The sequence below is a fragment of the Ambystoma mexicanum genome, chromosome 10 (genome assembly GCF_040938575.1).
Source record: "Ambystoma mexicanum isolate Mex_15411 chromosome 10, UKY_AmexF1_1, whole genome shotgun sequence".
In the NCBI taxonomy this organism is placed as follows: Eukaryota; Metazoa; Chordata; class Amphibia; order Caudata; family Ambystomatidae; genus Ambystoma; species Ambystoma mexicanum.
In genome coordinates this window covers 1010073413-1010088182 of record NC_090932.1, presented here as the reverse complement: position 1 = coordinate 1010088182, position 14770 = coordinate 1010073413, and the positions used below count along the sequence as shown (strand labels likewise).

General features: G+C 46.1%; 1 protein-coding gene across 1 annotated transcript in view; it reads right to left on the bottom strand.

Moving 5' to 3' along the window:
- ECE2 (endothelin converting enzyme 2) overlaps positions 1-14770 on the bottom strand; it is a 513778-nt gene that overhangs the window by 96227 nt on the left and 402781 nt on the right. The window contains exons 12-15 of the mRNA XM_069618808.1: positions 13990-14088; positions 13642-13719; positions 13094-13197; positions 6686-6796 (exon numbers count right to left, since the gene is read on the bottom strand). Of these exons, the coding sequence (XP_069474909.1) occupies positions 6686-6796; positions 13094-13197; positions 13642-13719; positions 13990-14088 (392 nt within the window). The remainder of the gene's footprint in view (positions 1-6685; positions 6797-13093; positions 13198-13641; positions 13720-13989; positions 14089-14770) is intronic.

Sequence of the window (14770 nt, the reverse complement as noted above, 5' to 3'; positions counted from 1 at the left end):
TAATTCTTTCCTTAACGGCTGTTTCCCAATCTATGCCGTTGGACCATGCCAATCTAATGGTCTGTTTCAACACTTTGTTGAAGCGTTCCACAGTGCCATTAGTTTGAGGGTGGTAAATGGCACTTTTTTTGTGTAATATGGAATATTTTTTACAAAATTCTCTCATTTCTTTGGATCTAAATTGAGTGCCATTGTCTGTCAAAATACTATTAGGATAGCCTTCTCTCTCACATATGTTAGATAAGAAGTTTATTACAATGTTTCCAGTGATATTAGGTGCTATAAGTACTTCAACCCATCTAGTGAGTAGGTCAATCACTACCAGACAATACTTTTGTATCCCAGCACTGCACACTGGGCCCAACACATCCATTCCCAAATCTTTCCATGCTTTATCAGGAATTTCAGTCACCACCATGGTTTGTTTCACTCCCACACAGCTCTTGTCATTATTGTTGCAAAGGATACAATCCCTGATATGTCGCTCTATCTGCAGGTCGCATCCTGGCCACCAGTAATCATTTCTTATGCGTTGCTTGGTTTTCACCATCCCTTGGTGACCTTCATGACCTAATTCGATGACTCTTCGTCGCAAACTACTAGGTGGAATGATCTTGTCTCCTCTCATTACTATATCATTCTGAATATGCAATTCATCAGCAATAAGCCAATATTCCGAAAGATTAGCTTTCTCAAACATGGCCTTGTTCCATGAATCTTGATTGCAGATGAGTTCCTTAAGACTGTTCATAGTATTGTCATCTTTTACAGCATCACTCCATTCCATCCTTGAAATAGAAGTGGACTCAATATTAAGAACATTTTCTGCATTATCATCTTCATCTACAATTTCTGAAACGTTGGTCAACCGTGACAAACAATCTGCTGTAATGTTTTTTTTCCTGGTACATATCGCACATTACAATTAAATTCCTGAAGAAGTATCACCCATCTTCTGATTCGGTTGGACACCTTGTCCAACCCTTTGGACATTATAACATGAACCAATGGTTTGTGGTCTGTACGGAACTCTACTTCATGGCCCCAAATAAAACTCCTGAATTTTTCTGCTGACCACTTTATTGCCAAGGCTTCTTTCTCTATGGCTGCATAAGATTTTTCAGCCCCTTTCAGAAGTCTTGAAGCGAATGCGATCACCATCTCTTGCCCATTATGTTCCTGCGTGACGACAGCTCCTAACCCAACATTGCTGGCATCTGTGGTGATTATGACTTTCTTATCACTACTGAAATTCTTCAAAGCAGGAGCCCTATCAATTGCATATTTAATGAATTCAAACTCCTCCTCACATTCGTTATTCCATGTAAAATTCTTCTTCTTATTGATTTCACGAAGAGGAATGGTATGTACAGCAAAATCACGTACAAATTTTGAATAATATTCTGCCATGCCTAAAAATGTACGTACTTCTTCTTTAGTACTTGGTCTGGGCATCTTCTTTATGGCATTAACTAATTGTTCTTTTGGAGATATTCCTTCAGCCGAAATCTTATGTCCTAGATATTCAATTTCAGAGCAATCAATTTTGCATTTTTCTTTGCTTAATGTCATTCCTGCTCCCCAGTGTTTTCTACACACATATTTTAACCTTTCATCATGAAGTTTCTTACTATCAGCATGAATCAATATATCATCCTGGAAACATATCACTCCTGGAACTCCTTCAAAAAGTTTATGCATAATCTTCTGAAAGACAGATGCTGCCGACACAAGACCAAATGGCATCCTCTTGAACTGATATAATCCATCTGGTGTAATAAATGCCGTAAGATGTTTTGACTTCTCGTGCAACTTGACTTGGTGGTAAGCTGATGTAAGATCTAGGGTGGAGAAATGACTCGAAGGCCCAATGGTAGATATTAACTCTTGAATATTGGGCAGAGGATGCCTGTCCGGTATAACACATTTATTGAGTTCTCTCATATCAATACATATTCGCAGCTTTCCCGACTTTTTCCTGAGAACTACCAATGGCGACACCCATTCACTAGCGTCAATGCTTTCTATTATGCCTTCACTTTCCATGAGTTTGATTTCCATCTTGACTTCATCTCTCATGGATATCGGAACACTCCTTAATTTCTGAACTACAGGCGTGTGATCGGCTCTCAGCTTTATTTCATGCACATATCCTCGCAGACATCCAATCCCATCACAAAACACCTCTGCCATGACATCTTCAGGAGTGTGATTCTTCACTTCGGAATCATTCTTCTGTTTATTTGGTTTATTTTGAACAGCAAACACAGATTCCTTAGCAATTGAATCTATTTTAACTTGTAGTTTGCTTTGATGAGTCCAGCTTAATAGGGGAGTTTGACCTGAGTTCGTGATGTAGATTTTCCCATTGGCTTTCCTTCCTTTGAATTTCAAACTGCCCCAAAACCACCCTATGGTATTTATTCTCACACCACCATATGCTCTGGGTTTTATATCTGTCTCATGTAGATATTCATGTCTTTTCTTATCCCAAAGTTGTTGTGGTACCAATGTATATTTTGCTCCTGTATCAATCATCATGTCTATTTCAACACCATCAATGTAGACTTTGGCCTTGGGACTATCTAATACTTCTTCATCTTCATCATTCATGACCATGAATACACATTCTTCACCATCATCTTGATCACTATGATCACTACTTGAATTTCCACCTATCCAGTTGGTGGACATGCTGCGTACTCTGCAAAACTTGGAATAGTGTCCCTTTCCTTTACATTTACTACATATGATTTTCAATGCTGGGCATTCGGGATCGTCTGCCCAATGATTTACACTGTCGCATCTGTAACATCTGCTTTGAGGTTTTTTTCTTGAATTGGGAATGAAACCTTCTTTCTTGCAGTAATTACCTGGATTGCTTTTCTGATTGAACTTATATTTCCCTCTGTCAGGTTGTGGTTGATGTGACTTATTGGGCATTTTCTTTTTTATATTGGTGTTAGTTACCATAGCGATGGATTCTCTTTCACCAGTATTGTCACATGTCAATCTAGCAAGTTTTACGTTATTTGACTCTAATTGGACAGATTTCATCTTGTTCTCTAATTCTTTCACACACTCCTCGGTGTGCTCCACTTCTTTTGCCATTCTAAGCACAATATCTAATGAAGGATCATTTTCAGACCATAGTTTCTCCCTTACTTTCGCACTTCTGCATTCCAACATGAATTGGTCCCTTATCCTTTCGTCTAATTGCTCATTAAAATTACAGGTTTTGGCAAGTTTGCGTAAAGCAGTCACATATTTTTCAACACTTTCTCCCTCCTCTTGTGTCCTCTTGCCAAACTTGTATCTCTCCAGAATGATACTCACTTTCTTTTCATAATGTTTGTTTATTTTCTTTACCGTGCGTTCATATTCATTAATGTCCGTGTCCTCATCAGTTGGAAGTTCAGGGAAGGACTCATATTTTTCTTGACCAGCAGGTCCTAAGCAATGTAATAACAATGACTTCCTCTTCTCTGCACTGCAATTCGGGCCACAGACTACTCCTGCATAATGTTCAAAAGATCGTATCCACCTCTTCCAAGGAATGACAGGTTCATCTGCATCAGGCATAAATAATGCAGGAGGAGGTACACTGCTGAATGCCATCACCACAGGAATGTAACAATTTATGTCAATGTCCAGATGACAATAATTTTCTTATACAGTGCACAATGGTAAATGTAATATTTGGCATGTGAAGTATAAGCAAACTTGCAAATGCTTTATGTGAGTTCCACAGAAGCTGCTGTAATTTCTGTGTATGCTGGCAATTCTAGAAATATATTTTACTCATGAGGGTCACTCTGAGAAAAGTTTTACCGAAATGCAGCCACTGTAAACATAACGCTGATATAATGTAATTATGTGTGCACTTAAAGGAGTCACTTTTCCTAATAAACACAGAGCGTGTGTGTCACTTTAAATGATCTCATGCAGGAATCTCCTCCTATATGCTTTCTTTAGGCATATCTGTAACACGCATGCGTGCGGATGAATGGAAGGTAATAAATCTCTATGCCAAAATTGAGGTCATAAAATCATTACCGTATGAAGAATCGGGCCGCTGCGACACCCGGGCATGGGTGGAGCGGCCTCGTAACTGTCAGACTGTTTACACTGACAGTTACACAGCTCCTCGTCGCCAAATGAAGTGCCCGAACGTGGGTAAATAAAGGATCACGAAAGGGGAAATGTATAATGGATTTAATTGGTTTATTATATATTGAAAAGTATATATCTATGTATGGAGGAGGGAGAAGATGTATCCATCCGTAGCTGTGGCTGTTGATTCTCAACTCGCCTTCGACATTCCGTTTCGTCACTTCTTCCCTGCATCTCGCTGTAGCACGCTCTCAGCTGGCTGCTGCATTCCAAAGAATGTTTTCTCCTGTAGACAGCGCAGATGCTACAACTGTCTGGATGACCTGGGTGTCACATATATGAAATACGCAGACGACACCCTGTCCTGTTGTTATGAGAAAGATACTGTAAAACTTAATGAAATTTACATTGAAATCCAGGCTTGGATGGCTACCCACAGCCTTTGTCTTAACGACGACAAGACAGAACTGGTGATCATCGGATCCCAGGCCCGTCTCAATAAGCTTGACCCCCGTTACCAGTCATTTACCATTGATGACAACAACATTAAAGTCGCCAAAGAAGTCAAAACCATGGGTGTCTACCTTGATTCCACTCTCTTGCTCAAAAAGCAAATAAACTCTACTGTCTCCACCATGGCCTACACCAATAAACTCATCAATGCATGCAAACCCTTTCTTGTCTACTCACAGTTGCCTCACTCTAGCAAGGGCACTGATTATGTCAAAATTGGATTACTGCAATACATTATTCCTCGGCTCCACTAATCACAACCTAAACAGACTCCAAGTTCTCCAGAACAATTTCCTCAACCTTCCACGTACCACCCATATCTCCGCCATCAGAAAGGCTTGTTGGCTTCCAATACGTGATAGAATTAAACTACGTACCCTTGTCATTACCCACAAATGCCTATACCTGTCAGCGCCTCAATACCTCTCGGACAAATTCTCAAGACAGTGCTCGGCCAGACCTACCAGAACCCTGTACTTACACCAACTGAACATCCCCAAGTATAACTTGAAAACAGCTGGTGGAGCGAGCTTCCCAGTGCCAGCAGCAAAGTGCTGGAACTCGCTCCCCCCAAACATTAGAGCTGAATCTTCCTTTTGGTCTTTTAGAGCCAAGGTGAAGGATTTGCTCATCACCCAGCAAGGATAATACTCTGCCTCTCAGCCTCACCATCTCTGTAGCCAATATAGTATGGTTTGCCTGATCCACTTAATGTATCTGTAATACCTGCATTGACTTCCTGCTTTGACCACTATGTAACCTGGTCTTCACTTTGTATATATACTCTGCACTTGTAACTATTTGTTCTTATTGTTTGTGCAACCTGTTCTATGTTCTAAGCTGAATGCGCCCAGATACCTCAGGGTTAGGCCGTGCTATACAAATAAATAAACAAAACTAAACTAAACTAGGTGTATGATGAAAGCATGCCCAACCCCGAGATTGAAAGCATGCCCAACCCCTACTAAGGATGGGAAAAGGGGCTAAAACATAGTGTGAGGAGGTCTGTAGAACCACAAGGTACAACCTCTGACCTCTGAATGTGTGCCTTGTATATTCCCTAAAGTCCATGTGGTCATTTGGCTCAAACCTCAGTTTGAAACCTTTGTTCAAAGCTTTTTGTGGTAATAGGGGGTTGTGAACATGCCTACCTTTACAGTAGGCACACAGTCTATTGATCTGAGATTGTAGGGCTTTGTGACAAAGGCTATTGTTTTAGCAGACAAATGATTGCATTAAAGTCAATGGGGCACTGGAGTAGACCAAAAGTGAGCGTTATCCAAGCTTTGAGGTGAACACATAATGAGTTGGACTTGATGTGTCTGCACAGTCCCAAATGGGTCACCTGAACACAGAATTTGGTGGGGTTGGGCCCAGTCACTCCAGCCCAGCAAGGCCCACGCACCCCAGGGTCTCTGAGGATTCTCTGTGCAGCCCACTCAGTGTCAGCGGGCTGCGGCCGAGCCGAGAAATCCAGGTGATAGCGCTCACCGGGAGCCCACAGCTTTGCATTGCCCAGGATAGAACTTGAGGGTCGCAACCAGGCCATGGGAGGATGCCCCCAGGCTGCGTTCCCCCCCTTGGCTGCGTGTCAGTCTAGGCTTGCTCCCCCTCGCACACCAGCTGCCAGTGTTCGCCGTTCCCTAAGATCACGGGTAGAATGCTGGCTCACCTGGCATGCCGCGGAATGGCATGCGCTCTAGCCAGAGCTGGTGAATGGCGTGGGCAGCCCACCGTCACAGGGTCTCTTTCCGTCGTGCCGTATCTCTGGTGTTCCTGGGGCTTACGAGCTCACATTTCGCTCGCGTGTGCTTCGGGTGTTATGGAGTGCGTTGGGGGAACCAGGTCTACCATTTGGGGGCTTGAAGGGCGGGGGGGCTCAGGTCCCTTTCTTTCCCAGTGGCGATGGAGCGACACAGAGAAGCTACTACACCCCCTTGTGGCTGATCTTGACACAGAATTTGAATAGTTTGAAAGACCTCCCCCAGTCCCCTTATCCATGCTATCCCCGTCCAACACATTTGATGCATTTGATGGTACAGAGATTCCTCTCACTCACTTGGGATGTTTGGGGGCATAGAAGGGTGCCTGCAGGATCCCTGCTGGGAAGACGATCTCATTCTTGGTTGGGAGGTAGTAGGCATTGACAGTCTGAGGGGTCATACTCCACCTACAATGAATGAGACAAGAGCAAGGAATATACGTCATCAAAAGGGATGCTTTTCATCACTCTCACTGCAAACCCAAGCATGGAAATGCAAAGAATTTGCAACACACAAGGACACAGGAAACCCTAAAAAGGCAATGGAGGCACCAGGCAACCTCACAAAAGCAGACAGGAGTAGGCCATAGACAATCTTGCACAAAGCAGAGAGATATCTGAAACGAACACACGGTCACAGGAGGACCTAGTAAGCTTACACAAGGAAAGAGGTGCCTGGCCTTTAGAATCCACAGGGTTGGCCCTTTAAACTGGGCTAAGGCCTGCCTGCGCATGCCCTTAAACAATGGACACTCTTTTTGTGCCTTACAGATCTCTGCTTGAGCAGGGCCTACATCTGCAAGCAACTCCTGCAGCTTGGGAAGGTCACTGAGATCATACACTGGGGTCTCTCCTTAGTCTAGTGCCCCTCTTCCACTTATATATGACTGCATACTGTGACTTACCAATGGCAGGCCCACTGTCCGGTCCAGTCCTCTTCTAGCTATTTGGCTGCAGGAGTGGCCCTCTTGAGCAGGCCTTAACATTTGTGGCCTGTGACCAGGGCATCACAGTTGCTGATAGCCCCACTGGTGCAGAGGATGACATGCCAAGCAAATCATTTCCTAACATGCATCCTACCGAGATATCACGTTGGGCACCTACCTTCAACCCCTTGATTCAGTCACCTATCTTTGAGGGGAGCACAGCAGCGTCTGAGAAACCTAGTGGGCCCCAGACCAATATTGTGGGAGCTGTTAAACGATTGATAAAGGATATGCTTAACAAAAGATTCCTTGGTGACCATGTAGAAATTGGGGCCAAAATAACAAACTGTCTGTTATGAAGTAAAATAAAGTTGCCAGGATATGGGTAGTGCTTCTGAACAATTGAATAAAAGAATGTACCTCTTGGGGAAGTAAAGAGTATTCAAAGAAAATGTTCTCCCAGTTCTCCGTCCAGGGCCGGGTATCTCCTGGCAGAATAACCCCTTACACTTTGTACTTATAGGCTCAGGTTTATCGCATTCTGCACCCCTCTTCCTGCTTCTTCCTAAAACCTCCTGATACCATCTCAGGTTTAAGGGATTACCACACCCTCTTCCTACTTTGTCCTGGTACCTCCTGATATCATCTCTGAATCAGGGGGTTCACACACACTTCCTCCTGCTTTTAGATTGACATTCTCTTCCCAGGTTTCAGCTTCAGACAGGAACCTGTTTGTGAACTCTGTAGTTGGCGTTGTGAGAGGGCGTGCCTTCCATCAAGGATTGGAGCCACAGGACGATAGGTGGCTACCCTAGAATCTTGGCTAGGGTCCCAATAGGCCTCCCGCAACCCCTCTCTGTCTGGGTGTTCTGGTAATTCAGCTATCTTTTCAGTCTCTCTCTCTCCCTTGGCGCATCTCTACCGGTCTTGATCTTAAAAGACTCTGCACTAGTCCGTCCTCTCTCTCTCGCCCTTCCTTCTATGCTTCTCCTTCTGCCTGTGATGCCTCACCACAAACCTGTTCCTCCAGTCCTCCTAGGAGTACCCATGAGTGTTTTAGCAACCACCACCTTCTCCTCCTTGCTCCTGATCTTCCATGACGCCTTCCATATCAGGGCTTCACCATTCTCTTCACTTCCCTCTACTACCTTCTTGTTCCGAGTGTTCTACAACTTCTCTACCTCTTTCAATAGCTTTCCCATCAGATCCCTAGCTCTTTCCTCTTTCCCCGTCCCCGTTCTCTTTTCCTGTCTACCTCTCCTGACCTGATAACTCTTCCCAGTCCCCTGGGATTCTCCCAGTTCCCCCTGTCTTTCTCCTCCCAGGCCCCTGGGTCTTCTCCCAGTTCGCTCAGTCACCCTCATCAATTCCCCCTAGGTCTTTCTTCTCCCAGCCCTCTGACCACTCTCCTCACAACCTTTCGGGACGTTTTTTTTGTTTTTTTTTACCAGGCTGCTGGGCCCCTTAATTATCCATGCCCAGGGTCTGACTTTCTCCAACACCCTGGGCCTCCCGTGCAGCCTCATGCCTTCTTCTTATCCCAGACTTTTTGGCCACTCCTCCAGCCTCGGATATCCTCCCCTCCTCTAGCTCCAAGGGCCCTCTTCCAAACTCCTAGTTCCCTTTCTTGGTTCAGCTTCTTCTCCAGCTGTTTCTGTTCAACACATGGCCAGCTCCAAATTGGCTTGTTATCCTAACTCCCACAGACTTCTGCCAGAAGCCCTGCCTTTTATAAGGATTGCCCTATCTTCCAGTCTATCTCTGGTTTAAGGGAGTTCAGGGGTTTGTCTATAGGTAGTTGTGAGGGGGATTGGCTGTTGGGCTCAACCCCTGGCATTGGTTTACAGCCCTGCTGTGGGAATGGGTGTTGGCTCATCCCTACACTTGTGTGTTGCTCTCTCTCTGCCAGACCCTAGCCCTACCTTCCAGCCTCTGGCAGGACCCACCCCTGAGCATAGCTTCCAGTTTTTATATGGGATTTGGGGGTAACTAGTGCCTTCCTATTGGTGGTACTTTCGCTAGTTGTCACATCTTGCCCCTGTCGTTGGGATGGACTACCTTAATCTAGCTGGCCTTAACTGTGTGAGAGTGGAGGCCTTGTAAGATGACTCGATGGCTGTCTCTAAAACTTCCCATCCTAGTTCAAGTCCTTTTCCTTTTCTGTGTATATTTATATGGGATTTCCACACCCGGGAGGGGGGAGGGGACCATGCGGGTGCAGCAAGGCTCTAGAGAGCCGCCATTCCTTGCTTCGCTAAAAAAAAGAAGTATGTAAGGTGGTAATGTGACAAGCCCCTGATTTCCACACATGGCACAGTGTGGGTAGCAAGGGGATCCTTCCCATGCCGCCATTGGGCCTAGCATCACATGGCTATGTGGTAGCAGCCGGCCCCCATGGTGACCCCATCATCAAGGTCAGGCAGGGGACTTTGTCGCAATGCGTAAAACCTGTTACCATATCCCGAGGTGTTAACATGATATGTCCTACAGTTTATCCATGGGCAGCCACTGTCTGGGCGTTCACTGGGACGCACTGCAGAAACTAGTGAGACTTTGTTGGATTTTAGCAAGAATCTCAGGGTCATTTTCCCTGACCCCTGGTAAAGCTGTGACTATGCAGCCCCTGTTTTCCAGCCCTGGTCCAAGGCAAGGGTGTACAACTCCCTCACCCCAGACCATGACCAGTCGCCATGGGAACCACCATCCCCACGGCACAGGCAAGCTGGATAGAGAGGGGCGATGCACCAGAGAATAAAATTGCTGTTAAAAGGAGATGGGCTACATCCTGAGTCCTTACCTTATAAACTGGACACAGACACCCAGGTGGATTTTATAGGGTTCCCAACGGGGACCCCTCTTTATTTATAAAAACAAGTAAACTTTAATCCCCTTCCTAACCTCCCCCTGACATGAGTATCATATAAATGGGGAACTCCTCCGTCAACCCACCCTTCCTTGAGGGGGTTTCAGGAAGACCCTTAGGGTGAGTCTGACGAAACATACCCTTCCCTAACTCGAGGTACCACCCACTCTAGTGTGAGGCCAGACGATGGCCTCTGTGTGTGGTCTCCCCTACTTAGCGGGACCTCAGGCAGGCCACTGCCTTCTCTTGTTACCTCACGCCAGGGTACCTCTCCTCTACCCCACTTTCATATAACCTTAACATGCGACACCTACTTAACATGCCCCCTAAATGCCTTCCCCCACATCACATTTTCCCTACATAATATTCCTATTCTAAACATTACTTATTATAAATATATACGATTAACTAAGAACATGAATATACAATTAACAGCACAACATGTAAACTGCATATAATATAATATTTCACAATTGGGGTGACTGCTGCAGTCAATCACCCCCTTTACAGTACCTTCCATGAGTCTGTCCTTGGTGGTTGGATGGGGCCCGCTGTTTATTCTTCTGGTTGACCCCGTTCACCACATAGGGCCAACCACAGGCACTGTGTGGCTTGCGCTCTCATAAACGTCCTTTGGTGGCCCCCTGCCGGAGTGGGGGCTCAACCTCATCAACGCCACGACCTGTAGCCTTTGTTAATCTCCAGGGTGGACCCCATAGACTGGGGTGCCCACTCACACTCACTGCCGCTCCCGCGGCCATATCCAGTCTTAAAAGGCGGCCCCATCGCCATGGGGGCTGCCTGAGACACTGCAGCGCCCCCGGGCATCACATCCACATGGCAACGAGGATGTAGCCCTTGGTCTCCGCCGCACCCCTGTTCTTCCTCTCTTCGTGGCATTCATCGCAGAGACGCAGGGGGCGGGCCACCAGAGCTTCACATGTGCTGCCTCGCAGCAGCAGACCAGGGCTTCTATTCACCTGGGCTGCCACGACCAGGCAACCCAGGACTTGCAGTCTCCCGCTCTTCACCCGAACATATCTTCACTGCTCCACCCCTGACTTGTGTGACCCAGGTGGACTTTCAGAAAGGGCCCACTTTGCCAGCCACGCCTGCCTGGTTCGGGACGCTCGACGCACGCTCCCTGGGTCCTTTGATATTTCTTGGGCAGTCCATTCTGGTCCCCGGCCCGGCCTACAACCGCCACAGCCATGCAGCTTGACCCCATGGCTCAATCTCCTAGGGAGTTCCCCCCACACGCCGGCCCAGCACAAAACATTTTCTACACACTACATACAATAAAATACTGTATTCACCTTGGTGTCTGTGTCTTTATTTCTAGGTTTTTCCTTAGAGGAAAATCATGCCACCCTTACTAGCCGGCCCTTTTTGGGCCACAGCTACAACTACCTCATACAAAAATGTCGAAAGTCATAATGTAGAAAAAAAAAAGTCGAATTTTTTTTCAGTACGTTTTTTTTCGAAATGGGGGGGTTCCCCCCAACCCCCTTTTTTATTTTTTTTTATTTTACCCATTTTTTATACTTACCAAACCCAAAAAATACATATAAATAAAAAAATATACGACCTTTTTTTCGACATTTTTTTTGGACATTTTTGTCATTCGACTTTTTATTTTCGACATTATTACTGCACACCGCTTTTGGGTTCTCCCTTGTGGTGAAAGATGAGAATGACAGTGAAGCCTTACCATTGCACTGAGCGGCATTCCTTTGGTGAGAAAAGACACAAAGTCCCAACAGGCTTCTGCACAGCGATTGCCAGCCATCATACCACCTCCCAAGAATTGTGGCTTACTCTACTGTCAAGTCCCATGCTCAAAGGATTTACTCCCTATTTTTGGGGGGCTTGGTGTGAAGAAAATGTTTGCAGTGTTTTTTACTGTGGCCCTCTTCTTTCTGGGCAGGCCTCTGCCCTATATGGCTTCGCCCATTGCCTGACCCACTGGTCTGCACCCAGCAGGTCGCGGTCATTCACCTTGGAGTCAGCAAGATGTTGATTACATTGCAAAACCCACCTTAAGCACCCACTTAGTTAAAATACATCTACCCATTTAAGTCTACCATGACTCCTCACGCATTGGGTTGGTATCTTCCCAAAACTTTGCCCACGCACCTCTTTAATCTAGGCATTCCTGAGGTGCATTCATCTCTAGAATCACTCCACTTCAACCCATGGGCAGGGACTTGAACACGCAGGATGCCCTGCCTTGAGCAAGCAGGATGCCCTGCCTTGAGCAAGCAGGATGCCCTGTCCTCCTCATTCATCCTGTGCCTAATGAACACACCAGGTCAAAGGAAGCCAGCCAAGCCAAACCGTCTACATCCACAACAAAGTAAAGAATATACACACACACACACACACAGGCCTATGGGGCAGCAAACAGGCATGGAGGGCAAACAAAGCTGTCAGGTAAGAGATGCATAAGTCCAGGCAAATGACAATACGGACATCACAGGCATGTGAGACTAGAGACGGAGAGGGACTTGAAGCACAGACATGTGAAGATACACACCTTCACATGTATATAAGGATACATACACACGCACGTGTGGATGGGCATGCACACAGGAGCACATGGAGATATGCTGGTAGAGTGAAGCACCTGTACTGCCTGGTTGTGCATATTTATAAAAATACGGAACACACAAACACAACCCACTGCAAACTCCATGGTGTGGTTTCTGCTGTTAATTGTCTCATTTCCAGCAGTGGCATGATAGTGCATGCATCAACTCAGACTCTCCAGTCTGGGAGCTTTGGCTCCCCCTCACCTCATCACCCCATTGGGTGTCACCATCGCCCTGTCTCACCCTCCATTAATCCCCTCAAGATGCAATGCTGGTGCATATTAACAACCCATCTCCTTCCCTTGTGGGGTATGGGATTCCTTACTGGTCTCTGTTGGGGGACTTCCGGAGCTGATCAGCCATAACTTTTGCAGAGAAGTTGTAAAAACTCAACATATTTTGGAAAAACGAATCTTCAGAAACTTCATACTGTAAAGAAAGAGAAAACAGACTCCCGCAGTGAGCATCCCTTGAACTCAAATCTGGACCATACCATGCCACCAACAGGACTAAGCCCTAACAGCAGGTGCCCCGCCCCCTCGTTTCAATGCATTGGTTACTTGGCTCAGATGCTGTACACCAGCATACACACGTGCATGCATGTTAAGCTCCTTCCCACAATGCCCATCATACCCACACTGAATCTATCTGAAACTGACGCTCCTCGCCCACTCCGTGGCAAACATATGTGAAACTCATGCCCGTAGATGCCTCCCGCCATTATTTATCATATTCTTTTCCTTACCAGACAAACCAACCATCCTGATTCCCAAGAACGCACCAACCCTCCCCCGAGCTTACTGCCTCCCCTTACTGAACGCTCCATAAACTGAGCACTGCGCCCCCTCAATCTGCTGAGATGGACATGCTCACCCCATCATACACATCATCCAGCTCCTTGTTGTCCAGGATGAAGTCTGGGAATCCAATCATATCGTAGATGGCATCCGCCTGCAAGGATGTGGAGAAGTACACAGTTTGGTGGAACAGCAAAGCAGCATAACCTAGGGTCTACAATGATTGGGTGTGGAGACATCCTCTGATACACTGGAGTAGGCCTTTGTCAGTAATTAGTAATTCCATTATGCCATGAGTAGCACCCTCCCTTTCTCCAAACTGCTCCTGTTCCCCCGTGACTTTTTCCCCCTCTCTGGTGGAAACACTTGACGGTTGGTGCATTAATGTGGGGTGTAGAGCGGGAGAAACAGGTAGAGCTCTCACCTTATCCTTCGCTGAACGCCGCGTCTGCTCGTCCATCCAAGGTAATCTGTCCAGAGCCTCCTCAAAAGCAGTGCGGATCTCACCGATCATTCCTTCTGCCTGCAAGTGAGAGAAATACATTCAAGGGCACGTTTCCTGGCACAGCAGGTCCAAAGGTTCAACTGGTGGCTGGCCCCACAAAACAATGATCAGTGCATTCATTCGTTTTTAATTTTTTTGGACCTGGAGTTAGTAGCTGTGGGATACAAATGCTCTCTTTCACTTCTGTTGTGGTGCCTCATTGTAAGGTCAGACTTTGATATTTGGGATTTCTTGTGCTAACTTGAGCAGTCCCCTAGAAAATGTGCTGGATTTTTGTTTTCCTGGACTTTCTTTTTCATATCAGATGGACTTCCACTGAAGCCCCCCTGCAGCTGAAATTAATTTCTGTTGTGCTGCCCACAGTAGCCCAAATGGCTACCTGGACAGGGACGCCTCTTGAGGACCCAATTTTGTCCATGCCTGGGTTATCTCACCCAGAAAGTGTGTTGGAGACTAGATTTGTGGCATCAGCGTGATTTACGTTTAGCTACACCACTCTGTAGCCCCTTTGCAACATTAATAACCATTTGCCCCTTTCTGGAGGGCAAATGCCTACTAAAGCATTTTAAAGATCCTAAACCTCGGCTATTTTGCTTTGTGGTCTTCCTTTGTTGCTTCGACCGAGGGAAATGTAAGTATGTCTGGCATTTATAAAGCACAAATCTTGCTATGAAGAAACAATCTTGCTATGAAGAAACAG